The sequence below is a fragment of the Colossoma macropomum genome, unplaced genomic scaffold, assembly GCF_904425465.1.
Source record: "Colossoma macropomum unplaced genomic scaffold, Colossoma_macropomum, whole genome shotgun sequence".
NCBI classification, from domain to species: domain Eukaryota; kingdom Metazoa; phylum Chordata; class Actinopteri; order Characiformes; family Serrasalmidae; genus Colossoma; species Colossoma macropomum.
The window spans coordinates 7,839,221-7,866,777 of NW_023494803.1; the positions used below are offsets into that span (position 1 = coordinate 7,839,221).

Genomic DNA, 27,557 nt, shown 5'->3' on the forward strand with positions numbered 1-27,557 from the left:
ATGGTAAGTGCGGCAGTCTTTCACAATGGATTATTGTTTGTGTGTGTTCCAGAGTTTGCTGCGGCAGACGGAATCGGAGCATCCTGATTATTACCTACTGCTGGTTTGTGTGCAGCACCTCCGTTCCTTCACCACGCAGTACAGCCACCTCCTCCAGCACAACCAGGAGCTCCTCACACACTCACACACACACGCCCTGAGGGAGCGCACACACAACCTGTGCACACACCAGCAGGAGCGGGCCACTCACACTCGCAAAGAACTCAGCAGGTATTGTAATAGTGTGTTCACCTTGACCTTTATCACAACTTCCATTCTATACAGGAGACTCACTTTCAGTTTTTCAAAGGAATCTGCAGGGATATTTCTTTTCTATATATATATATATATATATAAGTGTGGGAGGTGTCTGAGTGTGTTTTCTGTGTATAATTGGTGTGGTGTGTGTTTCAGATCGTCAGTAAAGCAGCTGTATAAAGTGGACTATGAGAGCTCCTCAAACTACAGCACCTCCAGTGCACTGATGTGAGTTACCAGCTAATAACATTAAGCAAATTCAGTGTTATTTACAACATAATTCACCCACTTATCTCTGCCTATCTGCAGTCATATGCAAACATTTGAATACCCTCTGTTAAATTAACACATCCTCTACAAGGAATGAACTTAAATATGGCATTTGTTTGCAAATTTAAGTGCACAATTGATATCTATTTGCTGAATTTAACATATTGGAAACAAAACATAAAATGTACCATGACTTTTGCACAAACCATGTTTTATGTTTTTTTTCCCCTGTGAGCTTCACTATGTAAAATTTGAGGATTTGGAGACCTCTCTGGTGGAAATGTGTAATTGCAAGCAACATGTGGAAGAACACTTTGTAAAGTGGGTTGCGTTTTGTACCACTTCCCCAATTGGATGAATCTGATGAAAGATTATTTAAAGTGAACTCTGGTGAAGTCAAGCCAAACATGTCTACTATGGTCGTCATATTGTATAGCGTAATGTTATTTTAGCGTATATAGCGTAATATTATTTTTGTTATTAATGGTAATTTTGCTTTTGAGACCTAAACATGGTCCTGGATCTTCTTTTGAGCATGTTTTGTGACATTAATACATATTGATTTTTACAGGGCAACTTGCGGCTGCGCACACACCTTATATTTTAGCAAAAAACGTACACGGTGCAGCTTCAAATTCAACAAACAAACAGTAATTGTGCATTAAGATGTGCAAATTTGTGTCCTCTGCAGAAGAAGCAAAATATTTCATTACTATACATTTTAAAATATATACACTGTTAAATACACACCCATTCCTGGCCTTGTAGCCATCTCATTCATGTACAGGAAGGAAAGGAGGAAAAGAAAAAGAAAAAAAATATATATATATATATAGAGAGAGAGAGAGAGCAATCAAGGGTGCACAAACTTTTGCACACACCTGTATCTATATGCGTGCATTAAAGGAATAGTGAAAAACCTAATTTACAAAATTTCCTGTAGCATAAATGACACCACACATTTTTTCTGGGCTTTTTGGTTAAACGAGAAAATGGGTAAATTTGACGTTTCGGCCAAATTATCATTAATCGCAACATAATTCATCTACTTATCTCTGTCCAATCTGTAGCTTATCTCTGTCCAATCTGTAGCTTATCTCTGTCCAATCTGTAGCATGTACACATTTATTCACTAGCTGTAGTTGTACATTCATTCATCCTCCTCCTTCTTTCTCCCAGTGATCCAGTTCATGGTCTGAAACGCAGCAAGCAGGCAGCAGTCCGTCGTTATCCAGACTGGGAGGCGGAGCCTCATCGTTACCATAGCGATGTCCCATCTCCTGTTTCCTTTGTGTCCGACTCAGAGTCCCACCACAAATCTCCGCCCCCTCCGCTGCACAGCATCCCAGAGACGGAGGGGACGGGGTCTTCTGCCTTGGCTGACGCCATAGGGGTGTTCCTTCCCTATGGAGGCAGAGACTCTCGCTGCTCAAGCCCCTCCCAATCCTCAGACTCCAGCATCGATATTGCTTTTGTGCGCTGCAGCCCCTCCCCTGGCCCAGGGCACCAATCACATGGCAATGGCCGGAGCTCTGGAGGCGGGATTTACAGGCCCAACCGCAGCTGTGTGTCACCCGACTCGGTCGGCATGATGAGGCCACGCCCCCTGCAGGCAGTGCAACGGAAGAGCAAATCGCTGAACGGCCTACAGCTGGACAGCATCGACAGCCACGGGCCAGCAGGTCAGGACCCCCATCCACCCGAGGCTGGAGCGCCAATCGAGCGCAAAATCGAGGCTGAGGCGCAGCAGCCCACCGCGTCGGCATGAACCGCACACGCACACCGGCGCTGAGGAGCTGACGCAACAAGTACACAACAAGGTGTGTGCAAATTCACATTAAGATTACTGTAAATCAGAAGCTGATGCCTTGTCTTATAGTGCCTTTAGAAACTCCTTGTCAACTTGCATGGTCAAAAAATTGTCCTGCAACTAAAAAGGATGGATGTGGTTATCCGCAAAATCGAAATTCGGAATAATAAAAAGAATTAGGGCCGGCTCGAACAGCATTTCACAGGCTTTGAACACTCGGAACTTTCGAACGAGCACTTGAATACTCGTTCCCAGAATCACCATTTCGACAATATTATTTACGTTTTATAATCAACCATAATTTTAAATATTTTCGTTACTGCAGTCCAAAATATATCCAGTAATATCCATCAAGGTATTAACATTCAGGCTAAAGCTGAGCTGCTTAGAAACAGTGATTGTAGCCCTCTCATTCAAACACAGCTTTGAAGAGTCATGTAGACGCCAAGGGAGAAAAAAATAAGAATTATTGTTATATTTATAACCATCACGGTTTTAATTTAGTTTGTTGTTTGTAGTTATTATGATGTCCCTTCATAGTATAACAACCCTTTCTTAGCTTGATGACGTAACAATGTAACAACAACTATACATCGGGTAACATGGAACCTGCCCAAGTTTATCACTTGCCTTTCCGACTTTGTCAGCCGTCCAAGTGCAACTTTCTTGTGTTAAACTCGGAAACTACGTATGAGGACCATCTGAATGCAGTTATTTACGAGTTTGTTTTTCCGCCTCAGGAGTCTGGAACCCCGATATGGGAGGACATAAAGTGGAGGGGCGTATCTGAGGAAGGAGAACACACCCCTCTGAGTGAGCGCAGCAGGAAGGAAGGCAAAGGCTTCCGCAGCTCCTTCAAAAAACTCTTCAAGAAGAAGTGAGAGGAACAAAATGTATCTGTCTTACACACTCTTCTTTTCTTAATGGGGACTTTCTGTCTTTGGGGTAACCTATGAGTGGGGGAGATCATGATATATTATGAAATATTATTATGATTACGTCAAGATACGCCTCCCTGAGCACGTCGCAAATATTTTCTCAGGGTCTTTGAGCACATGGCACATGACAAGGCTAGGAGGGAGGGCTTGAACCCTTGTGTCCTCACATGGTATAAGTGCCTTTTAGGTTGCTGAGCATAATGTATTTTTTATAACGTCTTAACCATTCTCACCAAGATGAGCTCGCACCAGGAATACAGCTCTTGGGTCGGCTTGAATGCTATGACATTCGTTGCTCTTGAGCGCCCCCTCTGGTGCAGTACTGACCATTTGTGGAGACTTTCTCCTCAATAACTCCATGACGCATCAACACAGCACTTATAAACCTACCAATAAAACACTGATAATCACTCTATGAAAGTGTGAAATTCCATAACATGAGCATTTTGAACAACCACCAAACATAATATTGACAGTTAGGCCTGGGCGATAGGGCAATGTAATCGGATATTGTTGATGATGGTCAAGTAACTCAATGGCGATGAGTACAAGCCGATAATCGTTGCTTTGGTAAAAGAACTGAGAGAGAATTAGAGAGGACTAGTTTACCTTTAAACAGCTTGAAAAATATGCTGGGAAACTTGGGTTCATGTTTAAGAAGAGTGCGGACTCGCGCACCAGCAGTCAGAGAGAGAGGGGTTTGTTAAGAAAACTGCCCATGTTATCTGCTACGAACTGTAATGCTAGCTTTACTGCACAGATTCCCCTTTCTTTACTTTACTTGAATGGAATCGAAAATCAATGCTGATGTGCTTCAGCACTTTAGCTCACCTCAAAGTGACTCACTGCAGTAAAAAACAAGCTACAATGACTAGACGTAGAGCAGCTAAGTTAACTCTAACCTGGAGAGAAAGTTCCTCTGATCCTCATCTATGGCCGGTGTTCAGTATTTTCTGTACAGATTAAACGTCTCTTTAGCTGCATTATTAAAATGGTGCTGTAACAATGGAAAGCACCTTATTTTTAATGTGGACACGGCTCTGGAAATCACTTGCAGTCTGAAGTTGCTCCGGTAATGTTAGCATGCAAGTTACATACTAACAAGTCGCGTGTTTGCAGTCACGTTTATTATGACAGATGCGTAACTGAAGTAGTTCTCAACAGATGTTGGTTTACTCAGTGTCATATTATTTGATATGTGAGCTTTATTAAAAACTTTTATTAGTTAACAGTTAATATTAAAAAGATATAGACTAAAATAATAGGTAGCAGGTCAAGGCTGGGATGGACCACATGCATTTTTGTGGCTGGGCAGGGGGGGTCAGGGTGGGGCAGGTGGGCAATATTATCGATATCGATATGCGATTTTTTAACTAGTAAATATCATGCTAATTATTGTTACACATCACCCAGACATATGGACAATAAGGGGTGTTAATAACTTGCTACTATAAGTTATTCTTTATTTTAAGGAACAAGATTTCTACAAGAGTGAAAAGTGTAGTGATTACGCCACAGCTTTGCACGCTTGAATGGGGCTCAGATCTCTGCATAGATGTTTACGTTTGTGGGTTTTGCCTGCCTTCAGAAAAACTTGGTTTTAATGTTACATTGTATCTCTTCATAAGAGTGATTACAATATATTGTAAATTAAATTCTGTTCATGCAGCCCTGGCATTTCTCTGCTAATTTCCATTTACTTGCCGAATTTAACATTTTATATATATATATATATATATATATATATATATATATATAGTTTTCAAACACTGTGTCCACCCACTGTCCACTCTATTAGACACTCCTACCTTTTCAGTCCACCTTGTAGATGTAAAGTCAGAGACGATAGCTCATCTGCTGCTGCAGTTTGTGTTGGTCATCCTCTAGTCCTTCATCAGTGGTCACAGGACGCTGTTGGCTGTATATTTTTGGTTGGTGGACTATTCTCAGTCCAGCAGTGACATTGAAAATATATATATATATATATATATATATATATATAAAAAGATAAATGAAATACTATCCACCACTAATATTACATTTGGTGTATGTGTCTCAGGTCCAGTGGGGACAGTAAAGAAAAGACGACTGAAAAGTCTGAAGGTCAGAGCAGCAGTGAACTGGAGTCTGGCAGGTCAAACCGAATAGCCCACCCTGGAGACATCGACCGAGGCACTGCTGTCTGAAAATACACACTGAAAAGTGTTTTGCCCTCTACGGGACTGAGTTAAATACAGTCCAAAAACTTGGGGCACATTTCTAAAAATTCACTGCATCATTTCACCTTGACTCAATTTGATTAAATTATTCTGGTATAAATAATTATTTGTAAAAATACCTTGAGCTACTTAGGAACTACTTACACAGTAGTGAAAGAATATTGCACAAAGCTTTTTTTTTAGATTCATGCAAGAGAACTTCATTCATTTAATTTCCTGTCAAAGGCCATTAAGTACAAGTTATTCATATTTCAGAAGATATTTCTGAGGAGATTAGATATAATCCACTTGCGTAAGGAAGAAGAAGATCAAAGGAAAATGAGTGAAAAATCAAGTGTTTCCAAAAGTTTGAAAAATGATTAAAAGCTACAGAGAAAATGGGACTCCTAACAACCAACCTGGTAGGCCACCAAAACTGTCCCCGTCAGATAAACAGCATTTAAAGCTTTCAACTGTGAGAGAGAGGAGAAAATCAAGCTGCTTCAGATCTGAAAACATCCACAGGTGTTTCTGTTCATCCGTCCACTGTGAGAAGACGACTCAGCGCTATGGGTCTGAAAGGATGTGTAGCTGTCAAGAAGCCTCACTAAAAAAAGGAGACAGACAAAAAAGAAGAAACAAGAACACTGAAACTGGAAATCTGAGATGTGGCGTGAAGTGTACGAAGCGTTTAATTTGGTGTTTTGGATTACTTGGATGCCCTGTGATGGACTGGCGACCTGTCCAGGGTGTTTAGTGCCTTCAGCCCAATGAGCGTTAATAGGCTCCAGCACCCAGGAGGATAAGCGAGTAAGAAAACGTGTGCATGTGTGTTATTACTTGGATTGTGAGAAGCAGAAAATACAACTTCTAAGACTGAACTTCGGAGGTGTGGAAAAATATCTGCAGATTTCTATGAAAAACTTAGTCTTCTGAAAAGAATGGAAGCTGTAATAAAGGTTGCTATGTTTAGCTGTTGCGGCTTGTTGACGCTTGTACTGAATGGCCATTTCCACTGTAAATTAAATAAATGAAGGGTGGTCTCAGCATAGTACAGTTTGGCATAGTACTGTACTTTAGTAAATTGTGTTATAATTGATAACAATCCAAATTTGATGCATTTTCACACCCCTATTTAGCAACAAAAGTTTGAAGTTCATCCAAGAGAACACAACACCACCTATGTATACACAAATATATATTACTTTTATTATGCTGTCACATCATTGGCCATATCCTTGGCTGTACTCTAATAGACTACTATTATACAGTACTATCGGTATGCTGTACATACCTTTATATAGAAATTAATATTATTGTCAAGATGTCACAATGTCAGGATATAATGTTCAGCTATAGCTGATGAATATAGAAGGCAATACTAGTTATGTGGGCAGTATTACATTATAACTAAAAAACGTAATACTACCTTTATTACTGACAATAAAAAGCCCAAGTATGTGTGTGTTTGTATTTGTTTGGTCAAAAAAAGACACAGAGATGGACAATGACCACTTAATGTTGATTTTTCTTTTCTTTTAATGTGTTACCTCAGTCTCATAGATCAGTTTCACATTTGAAACAAAATATAGACGATTATACAGTCTTTAAAACCAAATATTATTTTACACTATTTACAGGTCATGTGCATTGCAGTGTGAATCGAATATGTTAATGCAGCCGACAAAACGTTTCGTTGGTTTTTTTCATTACCACGTGCTGGACTGAGTGAATCCAAACCTACGACTCAGTCAGATGAATCTACACAACACTGCTGCGAGACGAAAGCTGCATTCTGAAAGGCTGAAACTAAATGCATTAACCTATAGAGGTTTGTAATTTGATAACAATTATTATTTATTATTTGCAGTTTGTTGAAACAAGCACAGAACCTTTGTGTAAAGTACAGGTTCTAAATATTCAATCCCTACCAGATTTGTGTTTGTAAACAGTAGAGATGTTTTATTATGGTTTGAATTTGATGAAAAAGTAAATGTCATAGTTTAGAAAGTCCATTAGTAACACTTTATAATAACAGGTCCCTATAAAACACAACTTAATAACTATCTAAACATTTATTAACAATGATTAATAATTATATTATTGTTCTTACACATTCATAGATGCAGCTATAGTTATGTGCAGAAGTTTGTGCTCTTATCCATTTTACTTAGTTGCATGGAATTGATTCAAGCACTGTAAATACTTTTTATAAATGTATTATATTTATGATATAAATATGTATAAATTCATAATAAAGATCAGTCACAACTTTAACAGAGGTCCAATTAATTTTTTTTATGTATATGTTTACCATTTAATCATGCTAAACTAAGTATTAAGAGAAAAGTACCACAAAGTTGCAAGATAATAAAAAACAACTTAGCTACTTATTTAAAATGGGATGTAGCCAATCAACAAAGTAGTTGTTCAATTTGATCAAATTTGAATTGTTTTTATGGTATTATTAGTGTGAAATTAATCTTTATGAAAAAGCTATAATTAATTTTTATACAATTAAAAAGATAAAGATTATTGGTACTAAGTAAATCGTTCATAGAAGAGAGAATGTTTAAGTTGCTGTTTATCAGGGCCTGTTGTTATAAAGTGTTACTAATCCAATGTTTGAATAACTGAATGTACATATAAATTCATTATGTAACTAACTATCCAATTGATTATGTAACTGTGTAATTACAGGTAAAAAGTATAGCAAAACAAAAATGACTGGACTTGTAAGGGTTAAAAACCCATTCTGGCCATAGTGTGTGTAAAATACTTCACCCAGCATGTTTTGACTGGTAATGTGGAATGTCTTGTAGGGAAAATGTACAGCAAGTCCTAATCTGTCCTCACAAGCGGCCCAGTGCAGAACAGAGCAAGATAATGAAATCTTACAGAATGCAGCCTTGAGTCATCATCATCTGCTAAATTACACAGTCTGAAATGAACGTTAACTGCATTAAAATATTTTAGCCCTGGGTTACTCACCGAACCTGAAGAAGCAGCCCAAATTCAATCGCTAAATTAGGCCCTTCAACAAGACATTATTTTGTCATTCCTGAAAAAGTGAACATTCAGTAATCACGATAATAAACTCTCTGGGTTAAGGGGAATGCATTACGATAAAGAAGTGATTACACACTGGATAGAGTTCTCCGAGTTCTCTCATATTTACACATACTGCATCAGCAAGACACTGCATTGTTTCTTCTCACAAAAGTGTCAGAGATCGACACACAGTATAGGCCAAAAGTCTGGACACACCAAGCTAAATGTTTGTTGTTTCTAATCAACAACATTTTGCACTAAAAGCTCAGTTTAGCTAAATTTACAGTTAAAAACTTTGAATCACAATCATTAAATTGTCTGAATTACAAAGTAGCCTCATTAAGAATTTATTAGGTTACGTTCACATCAGTTGACGCTGCACAAATCTGATTTTTTTGCCTTAAAGTGACCCAGATCTGATTTTTTCAGAGCTGTGTGAATGCACAAATGTGATCTGCTAAATTCAGGTCTGGGCCACTTTCATATGTGGTTTACACTGTAAGGCTACATTCACATTCCAAGAGTCATTGCTTGATTTTTTGCTCAGATCCGATCTTTTAACTCGATGGTTCACACTGTGTATGTAAGTGACTCAAATCTGCCATTAATGTGAACGAACCTGTGTCCTGAAATGTTCTGCATGCACAAAGCCTAATCAATAACATCACATGAATTAATCAAATGCATCATGAACAACAAACGAACCAGCAGAGTAAGCCTGCGTCATGAAAATAACTCTCAGCTGTTTTGTTATTAGAGCAAGATAAAGGCGAAAAAGGGTCAGATCAATGCTTTTGCAGTGTTTACTCATTTAAACTTCAGGTTAGGCACTGCTGCCTCATTAATGATGAATGATGGTACAAATGCAGTGAAAAAAAAACAAAAAAAACCAAATTCTGATCTCTGCATTCTCATTAAGGTCACGTGGCCATGAATCGGATATGTATCAGATCTAGGGCCACATATGAAAGTGGCTCAGATCTGATTTGAAAAGATCAGATTTGTGTGCCCACATGGCTCTGAAAACATCAAATCTGTGTCACATTAGGACAATGTATTCACACTACTTCAGTCTTGTAATGTGAATGCAGCCTTTATTATTTGGTCCTATACTGTAAAAAGTGCTAGAAGCCAGATATTATTGAGGTTTGAAGCAAATTAATATTGCTTCTGTTTATCTAAGCTAAAATTTTGTTTTGCACATTAGGACAAAAAAAAATCAGATTCACACTACTTCAGTCTGATAATGTGAACGCATCTTTTAATATGTAGTCCTACACATTAAAAAAAAGAGGTAGCGGTTAAATATTATTGAAGTTCTGAAGTAAATTAATATTGCGTTTGTTTATCTAAACTAAAATATTTTGCATATTAGGACAAAAAAATCAGATTCACACACAGTCTGGTAATGTGAACGCATCCATTCATATGTGGTCCTATGCTGTAAAAAGTGGTAGAGGCCAGATGTTATTGAGGTTTGAAGTAAATTAATATTGCTTTTTTATCTAAACTGAAATTTTGTTTCGCACTGTTTTAGTATTTATAATACTATTTTAATGTCAACAGAACAAAACCTGTTCAACTGCTTGTTACACAAACTCAGTGTTATTAGGCTGAACTAAAAAAAACTTTTTTCCCCCCTGTGTAGATTGTTACATGCTTGATTTGTACGCTTGTGACCTTAATGAGAATGGCTAGATCAGAATTCACTTTTTTGCACAAGTTCCTAAACTGAACTTAGTCCCAGTAAATGCTGCAGAAGCAATGCATCTGAATAATTACCGTCACGTTACGTGACTTGGATGCAGACTGACAGAAAGAAGCCACTTGCCCACACGAACGTGAATCATCAAGTCAAAAAGATTGAAACCGAATTAAGCAGTGAGGCTCGTAATGTGAACGCGGCCTTAGTGGAATGTTTGTCCTTCTTAATGTGTTCAGCCAATCAGATGTGTTGTACCTTATTTAGCAGAAGGCCTACATTTCCCATTATAGTAATTCCATGTGTGATATTACATAGTGTTGATGTCCACTATCATTCGAAAGTAGTAAAAAACAAAGAAAAACCCCTCACAGGTGCATCTCTTGACCGGTACTGTACCTCGTCATCATGTTCTTTACATCTACTATTTCCCAGCAATCTCTATTCGTCTATTCTATCTCTTAATGACATCACAGCTTAAGAGTGCGAATGCACATGTCCGTAGTGTGAAGCGATGCACACGGATGTTACTGCATTTTATGTACATTTCGAAACACCTATGCACTTGCGAACAGCGAATGTCACATTATAGTCTGTATAAAACTGTGCAAATTTTCAATACAGTGATTAGTAATGTTACGAAATAATCCAAACGTGAGGCATGGCTTTCAGTTAAAAGCAATAAAATACAAAAACAACCATCCCACTTCAAAATCTGAAATCCATCTTTCCATAAATAAAACTAAATTCCTTACGCTAAAGTGGAATTAAGTGACATTTGATTTCTGTTCTTTCTTTTAAAGGCAAGACTTAAATAGCAACCTAAACGGACCGGGTTGTTTCAGACTTCAGGCTTTTTCGAGTTTAGCCTACAGCTACAATACAGCATGAATGGAAATTCTCCCTTTGAGTCCTTTTGTAGTTAAGAATAAGGCTTAATCTGTGGAACTGGCCCATGGGTTTTTAACAATATGACAGTGGTTCAGTCCTAGGTTAACTTCGGACATGAAATGGCAACGTTTCAGCATTTAAAGCCGGGGTTTATGGCAGCTATCTTGAAGTTTGGACTAAATCCTCTATGACAGGATTAATACAAAGTAACACAATCTGGCTACAATCAGTATGGTTCAGGAAACAATTTGAGTTGGTCAAGTTTTACAAAGCGGAATGGATAAACATGAAATAAGACATTTTTGTCTGAACAAATCTAATATTAGATAGATTTTGGAATGGCGACTAATCATCCCAAAGTTTAGTAAATCTGACCTTGGTCAATTACACATAACTGAACACTTTGGGTGTTTTTCCACTGCAACAAGCACCAGAAAACTGGAACTGTGCTTTTTCCATTGGCAAATGATCCAGTAACAAAGGTTCCAGATTTGGTTCTCGGTACCTGATCAAGATTGGGACCAACATGAACTAATGATACTTGAGAGTGAGATATGAGAGTGTACTTCTCTGTCTTTGCTAACACTTGCAGCTAAAGCTAATAACAATTTAGTGATTTCTTTACTCTTCCATGTCAGAATAAAGTCACCAAGCACTATTATTTGACCAGTAAGTGCACCAGAATGCAAACTAGGATGGTTTGTTGATGTGTTGATTGCTATTCTAGGAATTTTCTAAGGTAAGCTAGTCAGGAAGCTAACGGTAACGCTAGCTCCCACAGAACAAGATTTTTTGCTCATATTTTCACACTTCACAGAAAAATATGTTTTGCTTTTGTTCTACACACGATTCTGTGTAATTCTCGACATTTCTGTGAGAATTTAAGTGGACAGTGCAGTATATTGTTTCATATCAACAAATAAGTTTCGCCAAGTATAACTAGCAAGCATTGCAGCTACTGCAAACTAGGATGGCACGTTGATGTGTTGATTGCTATTCTAGGAATTTTCTAAGATAAGCTAGTTAGCTAATGCTAATGCTAGCTTCCACAGAACAAGCTTTTTTGCTCATATTTTCACACTTGACAGAAAAATACACGTTTATATATAAGTTTTTGTTCTACACACGATTCTGTGTATTTCTTGAAATTTCTGTGAGAATGTAAGTAGTGGAGAGTGCAGTATATTTTTTCATATCAACTAGTAAGTTAAAATCGGTATGACTAGCAAGGATGCTAGCTAATTTGCCAAATTAGACGCTTGAGATTGGCACAAAACAACCAAAAGGACAATTCATTTCAAGGAAATCATGATGGTTACAGCTGTCTATCAATTAGGTGGAAAATGAACCAGAACTAGAACCGTAGGTTCCCATTTCTTGTTTTTGAGGCTTGCAGTGGAAAAATGCCCTCATGTAACTATATGGACTGTGTAGGGAGTCTGACTTCATGTGCGCTAAATGAGTATCATCATCCCAAGATTTGAGTTCCATTTGGCAGCTGTATATATATATATATATATATATATATACACACATTTGTAGGGTAACACTGATTGAGGAATATCTAATTTAATTAAAAATGCATAATACAAACAGCCATAAAGGAATAATTCACCCAAAAATGCTAATATAGCTAACAATTCATAGCAATGTTTGCATTTGTGTAGTGAATTGTGTTGCTGTCATTAACAGCACACTGACTTTAGTGTTTAAGTAGCAAGAGTTGTAGTTTTATACTAATTAGATTTGAGAAAAAGGCCCCTCTCAGACGGAACTTGTCATGAACAAGTCCAAAATCATTACATAATTCATAAATAAAGCAGGCCATCTTGTTAAATATAAATAAGTCATATAAAATGGCAAATAGGCATCAGTTAGCATGTTCTCACTTGCCTTGTTTCACAGATTATTAGCAACATTAACAATCCTGGATGAAGTTTTCCTTTAAGTCTGGAATGGTTCATATGAGGACTTGGACTTAATCACGTGGTCCTGCTTCTTACCAGGTGTCCGATTAACCAAAGTATGTACATAGGTATGCTAGCATACTGTAACTTCTATGCAAGTACATGTTCTTATATTGTAAAATGCATTAATTCACAAGCATATCATTATATCGTTACAATGCAATAACAAATACCCACACAGAAGTTACGCTCTGTTGAGAAAGTGAATACAGAGTCGTTATGGACCCCTGACACAAAAGTTGGACCATCGGCTCCTCTGGCTCTAAAAGGACAAGGAAAGGCTGCAAGCAGGAACGGTGACACGTTTAAAACAAAAAACCTAAAAACTAAAAAGAGGATGCCGTCTGCATCTCCGTAGCATGCCACAATAAATAAATGAATAGGCAATCTTGTTTGTTTCGTTGTGACACAACAACTGTCCCGTTGCTGTTGCGTACAGTACAGTCGTGTTGTAGTGCTTGTCGAGCAGAGCAGCGGGTGAGTTTGCTTTATTTCCTCTTTCTCCTGATGCTGATTAGGTTCTGGTAGTGTTTATCTGTGGCTGAGTTGTAGTGTTACAGCAGTTTAGTAGAATGGCTGGTTGCACATGGAGGGACGTGTGGTTTTATAGGAATGTCTACGTGCACACACATAGCTTATACACATGGCTGGGGATGTAGTTTTTATGTTGACTGGCTGTGGAATGCCGTTGAGAGTGCGAATGAGCGTGTACGTGATCAGTAGCTGTTTTCATGGCCTGCGAGTATGTACAGATTACTCTGGGCTGTGGGGTTGTCTGTCGGTCGACTTTCCAACACCACCGTCCTGTAATGCACAAAGACACATACATGCATGTTAGGTTCAATATTCAGTAGCACCAGTAGTGTGCTGTATATGTATAGGGCTGGCCCTGATAATGTGCATAATTTACTAATTGTATGCGCTCGTTAAGTTGGTATTTGTGTCTAGCTTTTTTCATTATTTACATTAATATTGCATTCGGAAGCTTTGTCTTTTTTAACTTTTCCAGCTCCTTGGGACCACAGGTGTTTCCAAAACGCACTTTGTCATATTCTTCATAACTTTCATATTTCATAAGCTACATTCAAAAGGTGGGTGTCATATGAGAGCTGTAACCGTCTCCTTTCCAGTCAAATAGATGAGTAATGTAATATCAAACCCTTATAATAAAAGAAGCTGAACTATACAAAGAGCGTCTAAGATTTTTGGCTTTCAGCAGTAATTTGTAAGCATATAGCAATATGTGTGATCATAAAACATGTTCTGTTAATTTGAGGGGAGCTTTACAAAAATAAATAAAATAAAAATTGACATTTGTTTCATGCAGTTACTGAATAATTTGCCTTACGATTTGGTCATGTAAATTCAAATGTAAAAACCAAAATATACCCTGGTGAATAAGAGGTTAAGCAACAAAAATTGCAGCTTAAACTACAATAATTTTAATCAGTAAATGCCTTTTCTTTGTAGCTGTTGTCATTTGTGTGAGCATATAAGTAGTGAAGGGTGCAAAATATCATGTAAAGTTTCATATCAACCAATAAGCTAAGCTAAGTATAACTAGCAAGCATAGTAGCCTATTTTCCAAATGAGACACTTGAGATGGGCATAAAATAACCAAAACAACAATAAAATAAATAATCGTGGGTATTATGATGGTTACACGTCTTTCAATTAGGTGGAAAATGAACCAGAACTAGAACCGTCGGTTCCCAGTTCTTGTTTATGAGGCCTGCAGTCAAAAAAACATCCTTATGTAACAGTATGTACTGTGTACGGAGTCTAATTTCATGTGTACTAAATGAGTATCATCATCCCAAGATTTGAGTTCCATATATACACACTTGCAGGGTAACACTGACTGAGGAATGTCTTATTCAATTAAGAAAAACATAATAAAACATCCATAAAGGAATAATTCATCCAAAAATGCTAATATAGCTAACAATGAATAGCAATTTTTGCATTTGTGGAGTGGACTGTATTGCTGTCAATGCACAAAGACACGTACATACACATTTCAATATGCAGTATTTGCAGTATAAACTACAATATATTTAATCAGCAAAGGCCTTTAGACAGAATATTGTTAATAGATTGAAAATGTTATAAGTAAGTTATAGCTGGTTTAGTTGAATACATCATAAATGCAAGGTATTCACATCACCTCGCCTCAGAGCGCAACAAACCGTGCTGCTTTCCACCAGTGATGCACAGCTCCGGGTTTTCTGAACTCCATTTAATTTTAACCAACACACTGCCAGAGTGTCATTGATGAAAGGATTCAGCAGAAATTAAACCATCCTAAAGGAAGTTTAAGAACTTTTTTTGTATTGCTACACTACACGGTGGTGTAGTAATTTTTTAGTTCAGACTAATTCAAGTTTAAGTTATGGGCTGGAGAGCTTGGACGCTATCTGACTGCCTTTAAACACTACAGAGAAAGCATCACAGCACTGGTGGATATAAAAATTGTATCTAGTTAATTTTTGCTCTATATGTACAACACAATTGTAAATGTTCATGTAGCTAGCAGGGCTGCAACTATCAAATTTTTTTGATTTTTGCATATTCTATTAAATATTATCTTGAATATTCTATTACAATAAGAAAAGACGTTTCATTTTAACAAATGCAAAATATTTTTTTGCACTATTGCCTGAATTGTTTTTATTAATTTTGCTCTTTAATAAGGCTAGTATACCATGGAGGCAGGAGAAATTTGATGAATTGTCTCAAATGTACAAGTATAGTGATATTTTTTGAGGACCTCTTGGTAGAGTACATAGTAACACCACTTCAGAGTACCACTTGGTAGGCCAGCCTTACACCATAACGGATTCAGATCATTTGCGCTGGTATACACTGTTAATACATTAAAGGGCCCATATCCCACATGTATTGTGCCTTATTTAGAAAGCAGTCTGAGGGGCTGAAGCATTCCTTATAGAAATTCCTGAAGCATTCCTTAGGGTGGGGCTAAACTGCTGAAGGCTGAATATGTCATTATAGGTAAAAGTGTGAATTCAAAATGGGCTGTTTTTGCAGCTTATGTGAATGAAACAGTTTGAAACCATGTGTAACCATGTTAACACACATCAAACCCTTAATTTAAAAAAAGTATTTTTTCTATGATTTAGGGCTTTTAATACATAATATTGTTTTCATGGGTGATTTTGAGAACAAGTATTCGAGCTCTCCTTTAGAAATACCAATAAATATTCGATGGCCTGTAAAACGCTATTCGGGCCAGCCCTATAAATGTGTACAGCAGGTGTTCTGCAGTACTATCAGTGTCATTTTCTTACCTGTCTGATCCCAGCAGTCTGAAGATGCGCGAGTTATCCGAGATCTCTTGCGTGATCTGGTGCAGTAAGAAAGCGAGAACGTTTATTACAAACACATTCAAACGCACAGCTACGCTCACACAAAACTCTGGGACCACCACCCTGCTGCCCACTTTAACCAGAAACTTTAAACTCAGAAGTCTCAGTTGTTGTCAACAGAAGCCAGATGTAATCTGGTATTAATTTTCTTGTAGCTCATTGAATCAGCTGTAAAAATTGTGTGGAAAGTGTAGATTCTAAACTTTCAATCCGTACCACATTCGTGTTTGTCAGTAGTAGAGGAGATATTTTATTAGTCTTGTTTTTTTAACCATTTTTACTATATTTTTCTTGGACCTATTAAAATGTTGTTCATTATGTAGCTACATAAGTCACTGTGTAATTATGTAATTACACTGAAAATGTACAGCAAAATGCATCCACATCCTCAACATAAAAAAATGAAACACAATTTAAAGACCAGCCTGCAGAAAATGTCTTAGATGTTTATGTTAAATACTTGAAGGACAAAGTCAAGAAGTCTGCTTTAAGTGACACAAATGAAAAACTTCAGCTAAAGGTAAGCTAAAACTAAATTTACTTAAAGATTTCCACAAAGTATATTTAAGATAAATGGAGTTTAAGGTGACTTCATGCATCTTGCTTAAGGCAAAGAGATGTGTAATTGAAAACCTAAAGGGGAATTCCACTGATTTTTCTAAATTTCTGCATAATTAAACCTTTAAGAAGTGGTTAAGGAAAGAGTCAGTCAGACTGGTTTCATGTGAAATGCTCCGCTCTAGAGCACAGAGCATTTTCAAGTCACAACTGCTCACGGTGGTGGTGGTAGTAACCAGACGTCTTAACAGTTTAATGCCTCTAAAAACACCCTCACAGCAAGTTATTACACAAAATGGTTATAAATATGCTGCCTGTTGGCTGAAAAAAAACAATATCATAGTTTAGAGATAAGCTTTTGGCTTTAATGTTTTTTTAAAAAACATTTATGATGAAGATGTAGATGCAGTGCAATGTAAGGTAGAACAGTACCAAAAGGAAAAAAACAGTAAATACTATATATAAACTAAAATGGCTATATTTGTTTAAAGATGTAACAAACAAACCCTGACTCCTATCACCACCACTGTAAACTTACCACTGAGTTGGTAGGTTTTTCTACAATGAGGCATTTCACATTAAACCACTGTGAATGACTGAACGATTAAATTCTGCAAAAATTTTCAAATATTGGTGGTATTCCCCTTTAAGAACAAAATTCACTATAACACTCTATAAACAGCCAGAGTAACCTAGTACGAAGCCTCAGACCCACCTCGTTGGTTTTAAAGCTGCGTCCTTGCATCCCATGCCTCCAGAAGGCCAGCACACTGTCCTGCAAACAAACTGAAATAGACGGAAAACAATCAAATCAAAAAATAAATATACAGTCATGCACATATTTTATGGTGCACCATGGCAGCAGGGATGTCTGTACACTACCACACAAATAAACAAATGCAGTTTTGCTCACCTATTGCTTCAATCTGGAAGTTGAAGGTGAGTTCAGCAGAGAGCTTCTTGTTGGATTTTAACCTGCCTTGTAAATTCACCATCTTTATACATCCTGAAAGTCCACACACACACACATACACACACACACACAAACATATTAAACCTATAAAAAGACAACCTTTACACCCTGTGCACTGAAACTGTATAAGCTTAAACCTACGCCTTAAGCAAATGTAGCCATAATAATACTGATTTTGACTATTTTCTTATTGTATTTGATTATTTTGCAGTTATTGTGAACTTCACTAAAGCTTTACTGAGAGTCATGGTGGAATAAGTGAATATTACTGTGAAATATCTGAGTTTCCAACTAATTTCAATGTGTTGGTTCCTATGGGGTTCCCCTTTTGCTGGTTGTAGGTGGGGCATTAATTAGTGCAACACAATGCCTGCGCACTGTGTGTTCAATCGTCAAAAGCATTGTGAACGCTGAACGGGCGAGAGAGAGAGCGCGTCTGCGCATGTGCACTAATCCTGCCCCAAGCCTCATGTGTTCAGTGTTCAGGAATTAACTACACAGAGCTCCATATCCCTGTGTGTGGTGTGGCTGTTTAAACTGTTCTGATCTACCTTCCCTGCCTTGTTGAGGTCTGCTACACAAACACAGCAGTAATTCATACTTACGATCCAAGCAGACTAGTATGGTGTCTCTCTCCAGCTGAGTAACGTGGATTACACACGTCTGTGGCGTGTCTAAATAGAAATGACAGCATAAATACACTTGATCAACGGGAAACACATAACAAAGCAAATGACGTCATCATGTCATCATCATCGTCATCACCATTATCAGTCATGTTCTTTATTTATTTTTTAACCACAGACACCAGAGAAACTATAAAAGGTAAATAAAAGTATGTTTACCGTGCAGCACTGAGTGACGTTTACTTGTTAGCTATGTAGCTAAATGTAATGTTTTAACATGTTTGCTAGGAGAATGAATATTTTTTGCTTATATTTTCACTCTGGTGAAGAACATGTAGCTTTGCTTAACTCTACACACGATACTCTGTAACTGTAGATGTTTGTGAGTGTGCTCGCAGTATTGGTTTGACAGTATCACCAGTGTTAGCTACTATGTAAACACACCTAGCAAATAAGGCTGGTCACTTTATGATTGTATTTTAAAAGTTACAAACAATAAGAAAAGAACAAGAAAATTATTTAGATGACAGTTCATCTAAAATTTCATCATCATGGCAGCCCCAATTCAAAATAATTTAGAATCAAATATAATCAATTATAGTAATATTTATTAAAGTTGTTTTTGATGAATGATAAAATGATGATAAAATTCTTTAGTGGTTCTTGAATTTTATTGTCTATATTCCACTACCATCTAAATACTTCTTCAAGACCCATTTATGAATATTTTCAAAAAGAATCAAATTCAATCACAGGGAAATTTAAGATTTTAAGATGCACTAATTAACTGTAGCTGAAACACTGTGAGGTCACACATGTATAAAGCAGTTTGTACCAGGTTCAGTGAAGGTGGGTACGGGAGCGTTCGGGTCCACCGTGCCAAAGGTCACCACCTGGTCAGGCTGGCTGCCCTTACTGACGGCCACACAGATCAGTGGGTACTGATGCTCCGGGACCACCAGCATCTCAAACACCTCCAGCGGACAAGGCAGCGTGAAGTCTATACTCTACGCACACAAACACACAACAGGTCTGTAGTCCTACTATCAAACACACAACAGGTCTGTAGTCCTACTATCAAACATAACATTGCTGTCGTATAAAACTTTGGAATGGTAACTTTACAGGAGATGGAAAAAAGTTGGGACGGGGCAATTTAAGGCTCAGCACTTTGCCAAAAAAAATACAGCAGCAAATACTCTAGCAGTTTAATGACAACGTTTCTCGATAAGCGATTGCACACTTTAGGTATTTCACTCTCTACTGTGCATAAAAAAAATCTGGAAAAATCTCTGTGTGCAAAGGGCAAGACCAAAAACCACAGTTCATTGTCTGTGACCTTCGATTCCTCAGCACTGCATTAAAAAAACCCACAAGTTCTACTGCTGGATATCACTACAAGGAAATACTTATGACAAACAGATGTTAATGACTACTCTTTGACTTAACAAATGCAAGTCAAGACTGTACAATGCACAGTGGAAGCCATTTGTTAATGTCTAGAATTGCCATCAACTTCTCTGGGCATTGTAGTCTGATGGGTCGACCTCTCAGATTATTTCAGGAAATAATGGACACCGTGATCCCTGTGCCAAAGAAGAAACGGACTAACCAGATTGTTACCAGAGTATTGTTCAAAAACATGGTCTGTCGTGGTACTAGGGTGTATTACAGGGTAACTTGCACATCTGTAAAGGCACCATTAATGCTGAAAGATAAATACATATTTTGAACATACGCAGCCTTCCAGATGACGTCTTTTTCAGAGATGTCCATGCTTATGGCAAGACCCATTGTGCATGTTACAACAGCATTGTTGCGTAGGGTGACAGACTAGCCTGCAGTCCAGAGCTGTTTCTCCATGAAAACGCGGGTGAAAAGTGGATCAACTCATGTGTTCAGTCCCTAAACAATTAAGTGTTGCTAAAGGAAAGGGGATGTACCATACTCCTGTCCTGTTTTTTTTCGGAACGTGTTATAAGGCATCAGATTTTGGAATAAGCACATATTTACCAAAAAAAAGAAAAGGTAAAACATCAAGTAACGTGTTTTGGTATCACTGCAATCACTGCTTTCTGTTTATATTAGCATTTCACACACTGTCCCAACTTTTTAGAAATTTTTTAACAAGATTTTATTCCAATCAATTTTGTACCATTTATCATGAAATTTCCACATGGAAGACCTAAGGTTTTTTTGAAATTACGCAATAAAAAAACTGGAATTACAAGATTTTAATACGACAGCAATGACACACTACAAAAGGAAAGAATAAAAAATTTGTGCCATAATCCCACACATGAATCCCACACACACTACAAGGTCCCCACCTTGATCAGCATGAAGCGCTGCATGGCCTCCACCCATTCGAACAGAACTACACTGGACTGGAATGCACCACACAGGTACTTGTGCCCTGTGTATGGGTTACGAACTACACACACACAGCAAAACAGCTACCATTAGAGAGCATTAATTTAACACATGCATGTGTTAACTATTTTTCATAATTATGCCTGAGTTTAAAGCAACCATCTGCAGATCAGCTTCGCATCAAACAATTAATTAATGGTAAAAGTTACTGTTATTAAGTTAATGTAATTAATGTTAAAGTTGACTCACCTACACAACACTTCTGGCATCCCTTTGTGTCTGGAATCTTATTGGACACTGTGAACTTCCTATAGGACAACAACACAAATGCTTCAATAAATGCTTGATTTCCTTAATTTGACAATGTAAAACAAACAATTTTGAGGTCTTTATTAATAAAGTAATAAAATTAATTATGGGCCTCAATATTTCTGGCAATGAATGTGCTTTATAGAGATCAGTGCTGGAGCTTATCCCAGAGGCCATTAGGCGGAAGGCAGGAAACACCCTGGACAGGTTCCCAGTCCATCACAGGGCAGACAAACAGAAATATACATCCATACACACATTCACACCTAGGGGCAATTTTAACTTGTCTGCATGTCTTTGGACTGTGGGAGGAAACCAGAGTATCCGGAGGAAACCCATGCAGACACAGGGAGAACATGCAAACTCCACGCAGAAAGGGACCCCTGGTCACCCAGCCGGGGAACCGAACCCAGGCCCTTCTTGCTGTGAAGCGACAGCGCTACCCAGTTTAACAGTGTGGGAATAATAAACCAAGTTGTAAACAAGTAGCACTGACACTAGAACAGCTGTAAAAATTATGTAAGCATGTAAAGGTAAGGCTCGATATAATTTAATATGCAATTTTTAATGATAAAGACAGAAAAGGCAGTAGGTACAGCAGAGAGGCCTCAGCTTCCGAATCAACTTCTTACATCGAAAAATATTGCTAGCTTTACATGTAATAATTCTGCCCAAAAAAACTCATTTTGTACTTCAAATGACACTTTGCATAAAACATCTGGATGAACACTGAACATACCGGGGGATGATTTTATCAGGCAGTTTATATGTGGGTATGGCAACCGGTAACTTCTGCATCTGCCGAGCGTGCTCGAAGAGGCCTGACAGGTTGTGGGAGTACAGCTGGGAGGCTTTACCTGCAAAAAACAAACATGTCCACAAACACAGCTCTCAGTTAACACAACTGGGCCACTGACGCTGTCCACTCCAGGCTAACAATGATTTCGATTGACGAGTTTTACAGAAGCAGTAGAAATAATGTCACATTGAACATTACATGCTGATATGCTGGTTCATTTATGCTGACTAACACATCACTCACACTTAAATGGCACATATCCTACAAATTTCCTGTACTTACATTTTCCCTTAAAGGTCAAAATCTGTGTGGCTTTATATGCCAAAAATGGTCATAATCCATAATGACCATTTTCCAGTGTCTATTTATCTGGTTCATGGTTACTCTACCTTTAGGATATATGAGCTCAGTTCTGATTGGCTGCTCTGTGTTGTGCCTCATTCAAAAAGGACTTCTTAGAACTTCAGCTTTAATGGGTGGAGCTAAACTGCTCTAAGGCAAGGCAAGGCAAGTTTATTTATATAGCACCTTTCATACACTGCTGTCTTTCAAAGAGCTTTACAAACAGGAAAATACGGAGTCAGAAAATGCAGAGTTGTTTAAAAAAGTAAACACAAACAGAAAAACAGAATTAAAAACATTAAAAACATAAAACACAAAACAAATTAAAAAGAGAAAATCATTAAATTAAAAATCGAATTAGAAATTAAATCCTACTATTAGGATAGTTCAATTATCGTTAAAAAAAATGTAAAGTAAGATTACGAAAAATAGAAAGAAGTTGTAGGCTGAACAAGTGTAACCACTGCGGTGGTTCTTGTGACGTCACAGAAACAATAAATCCAAAACAGGCTGTTTCTGGAGCTTAGTTTACATGTGTGAACTTACATGTATGGCTTGGGGAGTAAAAGGCACATTATGAAACTTTAACAGTTTTTACGAAGTACATCAAACTCTGAAATTCATATTTCCATGATATGGGCCCTTTAATTTCTGGCCTCCAAGCAAAAACTCTCTCTCTCCATCTTGCTTTTCATTGACTCTATGTCTTTTTAGTTATAATGGTTTACTAGTGAGTGAATCTTACCAGATATAGACAGAAGCCAGTTGTTCATAACGTATAGCCATGTGCATCTCCGTGGAAATATCTGAGGAAAAACAAACAAAAAAAGCAGTCTGAAAATGCAGTTTTCTAGACGTGGGCAAAACAATTATTTTCATTGCTTTCATGCTTTTCTAAATGTATCACAGATATCATGAGAACTTCAGGAACACTGACCAACTGTATGTTTCAGTACAATGAAAGCATAATTAGTCATGTTTAACTGCACTGAGTGCAACACAGGATTTGAAACGTTAAGAATAAAAATCAGTTTTCATAGTTTTTGTTATTATTTTAAATGTGGATTTACTGTGCTTTAGTCTGATCAAACATCAGGCAAACAATATTATGATGCCTATATGTACCGTGAAAATGTCTTGAAACAAGGTGATGTGCATATTTCTGCCATATCTTCCATCCCCCCTACCGTTTTCCCAAATTAAGTCAATAAAGTCTGTTGGTTTAGTTTTGCACTGGACACAACGGACAAGTATGGACATGATCATAAATCCGCTTTAGATCACTTAACAACCTGACACAATTTGAGGCAAGCATGTGATGATTTAGGCATGCAGTCTGCCCACTGCTAACAGGTGTACATAAGCGTCCTCTACTTGTCAGCTACATTAACTGGCCCAGTTACCCTCCATTAAGAACATTTTCCATAAGCGCTGCCTGGGCAGGGTGAGGAACATCATCAAGGACATTTCTAATCCAACCATAGACTTCCCTGAGGCTGTGACCCTGCCGAACTCCACACCGCCACTTTAATGGCATCACTGCACTCGCTTCACTATTATTGTACTTTATGTCCTAGTATTATTGCACAATTCATATTTGCACAGTCCATTACTGCACTATTGATATTTACACCAACAGTTACTGTACACGTTTACTCTGCATACTTATCTTTTACATATGCTGCTCTCACAGTACATATTACCTACATTGTATGCTCTCCCTTCACTCTGTACATATGTATATTATATTATACTTGCATATCTATATTTTTTTTACCACTCTACTGTCTTTCTGCACTTGATATGTAAATAACATTGTATTTTGCACTTCTGGTTAGATGCTAACTGCATTTCATTGGCTCTGTACCTGTACTCTGCACAATGACAAAGTTGCAGCAGGCAATCAACCCTTATAAAAGTGTTTTTATTAAGTTTCAAATGCTATTTTTTATATCAAGAAAGGTGTTCTGTCCACCTTTCTTTCCTCCAGTCTTTTGTTTATGGCATTGCATCTGTGGCACCTTTTTTTTCTTATAATATAGAAGTATATAAGTTGTAAAAGAACCACCACCCCCACTGAAAACTGTCAAAAATCAGACTACTTTTACATGCAGCTTCTCACCTGTTCCATGGCGGCCTCGTGGAGCTCGTTCAGGTTGAGAGTGTAGATGCCTTCTTCAGCTCCAAAAATCAAATACTGATCTAACATATGACCACAATCAATCAAAAATTTAGGGACAAGTCAAAATCCTTGAAAATGTCATTACGTTCACAGCTATTCTATTATCAGCATGTAGGTGACTTCAGAGTTATGTTAATCTGGTAATCATGTGCCGGTACATAAATGCATAAATGACTGAGAACTATTCAATCAAATATTAAGCCAGAATTTGGACCTGTCCATACAGAATGTACACAAAATGTAGCATATTATCGACACTTCAACAATTATTGATGTAAATCAAATGTAAAGCAAAATGTCAATAACAACTCTACTTCTAAGGGATTGTGTGAATGCTGGGTGTGCATATTATTTGAATTTTTCATTATTTGGCCTGAGGCACCGCTTTGAATAGTAATTTGGACTGTTATTCAAATCCTAAAACCACAAGTAACAAAAATATACAACGGCTGAGAATGATGACAGAGCTGCTGCAACAGAAAGAGCTGGTTATGCTGATTTTGGATCTAACAGTCCAGGTGGCGTTGTGGGCTGGAGGTTAGGAAACCAGCCTTGGGACTCGAAGGTCACTGCCCCCTAGTGTGTGTCTTCTCTAGTGTGTATGTGGCGTTTAACTGCATGATTGGGTTAGATTGCGGAAGTGAAATTTCCCCGTTGTGGGACTAATAAGGGTCTCTTAATCTGTTGGATTATTAATTTCAGACTTGTGTGTCCTACCTCTGGTGTCTGGGTTGACCCAGGACGTAGCGCAGTGGACCTTCAGCGGGCAGCCATTGAATACTTTAGAGAAACATGCTCCCATCTACAGAAAACAAACCACACACACAACTGAATTAGAGAGAGCATGTATGTAGGACAAATCACCTTCAGTATTGCAGGCTGAAGCCCAGCTGCAGTGCACCGTATGCAGCAGTGATAAAAACTGCGATTGTAGCCCTCTCGTTCAAATATGGCTCCTAAATACAGGTTACACTGCACAGTGCTTGCAGGAGGTCTATGGATAAATCAATGAGCAGCAAACTAACAAAAGCAAAGTGGCGCTCCAGTTCCCATTGTGAGCCTTCACTGTAACAAGCATCCATAAGCCAATAACGTTATGCACTTATTAAAAGTAATGAATACATTTGGGCGAAGATTATTTTGTCCATTCACATAGCTCTTTTAAATGGAAAAAAATATTTATTCACGGTAAAATTTGAACAAATTATACATGCAATTGATGAGGATTAACTACATAGCACACTAACAGGATTAATCTCAATTAAGTAAAAAAAAAAAGTACACAATAAAAGCCAATTAATCATGATTAAACATTGTAATTGTCTGATAGTGCTGATTATGTAAATAACAACAACATCAAATATTAAGTAATTTTATAATTACATTATAGAGATGCACATAATTGGCACCTTTGGTTTTCGTCAAAGGTGAACAAAATAAATAAGGTTTAAACTGGTCTAAAATGAATCTAAGAATCTAAGACTTTACAAATAATTCAAAAGATAAGAGAAATGAGAAGTAATGATTACATGCCAACATCATCTGTAGCCTCTTATGAAATGACAAAAAAATTTCACAAAAGACTGCCAAACAAGGTGTCACTTAATGGAATTCATCGCCTTGCATGATCAGCCGTTCTCTGTTGTTTGGGGTATTGGATTTTATAGCACATACGGTAGGCTACATACTGTAATCATTTTAGTTAATGTATTTTTGGTAAACAAGTTTTTATTTATGATCAGCTTTTTTCTGGCACCCTAATTTTCGGTTTCAGCCAAGAATTTTCATTTAAGTGTATCACTATTACATGCCAAAAGTCTGAGAGCAATATACTGGAATATGGAATACAAAATGCTTTAGTTATTATCGATGTCAAACGTGTTTTATTGGCTGTTTGCAAAGGTACTTATTGGTAAACTATTTCTGAATCTTAAAACGAATGAACAAAAAAAAATACTGCTCACTTCCAGACTTTTGGTCTAAAGTAAGCATGTGTGGTGGAGTCAGATCGCACATTCCAGAGAATGAGAAAGAGGTGGTTTACTCACATGCACTTTAGGAGTTGGAGGCAGGCCGTTACTGATGGGTTTCTGAAACAGTTGAGGGAGAGACATTTAAAATAAACAAAAGAAAACAAACCGAGCTGAAGTGGTTGCAGTAATGCGAGCAGTCAGACTCACTGGAATGTCCTTGCTCTTGCGGCTGGGGATCGTGGGGAGGGTCGACTGTCTTTCTCTCTCCCCGTTCTGCTGAGTCGGGCTAACTCCGTTACCTGAACACACACACACTCCATCAGTGCCATCGCTTATACACACACACAACAAAAACACACCAGTCATCTTCACACACTTAGTTTTATCTATCAAATCTGATGTCATTTGCACAATTTTTCTCAAACAAGCTTATATTCTACTAATTAACACTGAGTAAACCATCATGTCTAAATCATCATGGAAACCAAGCTGCAAAAACAGCCTGTGTTGGATGCACTGCTTTTGTGATGTCACAAAAACCAACACTTTTCTGCATACGCAGGCTTAAGTGGTTTAGCACAAATTCACACTGAACTTGTAAAGAACATTTCAGCCTGGACAGCTTTCTGAATGAGGCAGCCAATCACAACAGAGGTAATTTACATATATCAGTCTTAAGGGAACAGTAATAAAACCAGCCTGTCGAATTCTAGGGGATAAAGAGAGGTTGGAAAATGGTCACGTAAAAATAAAAAACTATAACTTTTCATGTAAAACATATGATGCCGTTTGTGGGCCTTAGGAAGATATGGAGACTGGAGGATATGGGCCCTTTAAGTAACCTGACATCTATGTCATGATACCATATGACAGTTATTTATAAAATGGACAAAGTTCAGACTTCAGAGGGCT

At 37.7% G+C, this 27,557-nt stretch overlaps 2 protein-coding genes across 4 annotated transcripts in view; one reads left to right on the top strand and one right to left on the bottom strand.

Moving 5' to 3' along the window:
- arhgef33 (Rho guanine nucleotide exchange factor (GEF) 33) overlaps positions 1 to 5,755 on the top strand; it is an 18,140-nt gene extending 12,385 nt beyond the window's left edge. The window contains 6 exon segments of the mRNA XM_036594122.1: positions 53 to 270; positions 454 to 525; positions 1,747 to 2,239; positions 2,241 to 2,387; positions 3,118 to 3,254; positions 5,375 to 5,755. Coding sequence (XP_036450015.1) covers positions 53 to 270; positions 454 to 525; positions 1,747 to 2,239; positions 2,241 to 2,387; positions 3,118 to 3,254; positions 5,375 to 5,501 — 1,194 coding nt within the window. The 3' untranslated portion in view covers positions 5,502 to 5,755.
- Positions 5,756 to 9,621: 3,866 nt separating this feature from the next.
- Positions 9,622 to 27,557, bottom strand: part of map4k3b (mitogen-activated protein kinase kinase kinase kinase 3b) — a 44,799-nt gene continuing 26,863 nt past the window's right edge. For all 3 annotated transcript variants that reach the window (XM_036594157.1, XM_036594158.1, XM_036594156.1), the window contains 14 exons: positions 26,853 to 26,944; positions 26,721 to 26,762; positions 25,390 to 25,474; positions 24,613 to 24,692; positions 23,236 to 23,296; positions 22,089 to 22,206; positions 21,290 to 21,348; positions 20,998 to 21,101; positions 19,503 to 19,674; positions 18,647 to 18,715; positions 17,982 to 18,074; positions 17,784 to 17,854; positions 16,433 to 16,488; positions 9,622 to 13,928 (listed from right to left, as the gene is read on the bottom strand). In XM_036594157.1, the coding sequence (XP_036450050.1) occupies positions 13,841 to 13,928; positions 16,433 to 16,488; positions 17,784 to 17,854; positions 17,982 to 18,074; positions 18,647 to 18,715; positions 19,503 to 19,674; positions 20,998 to 21,101; positions 21,290 to 21,348; positions 22,089 to 22,206; positions 23,236 to 23,296; positions 24,613 to 24,692; positions 25,390 to 25,474; positions 26,721 to 26,762; positions 26,853 to 26,944 (1,190 nt within the window). In that variant the 3' untranslated portion in view covers positions 9,622 to 13,840. The remainder of the gene's footprint in view (positions 13,929 to 16,432; positions 16,489 to 17,783; positions 17,855 to 17,981; positions 18,075 to 18,646; positions 18,716 to 19,502; positions 19,675 to 20,997; positions 21,102 to 21,289; positions 21,349 to 22,088; positions 22,207 to 23,235; positions 23,297 to 24,612; positions 24,693 to 25,389; positions 25,475 to 26,720; positions 26,763 to 26,852; positions 26,945 to 27,557) is intronic.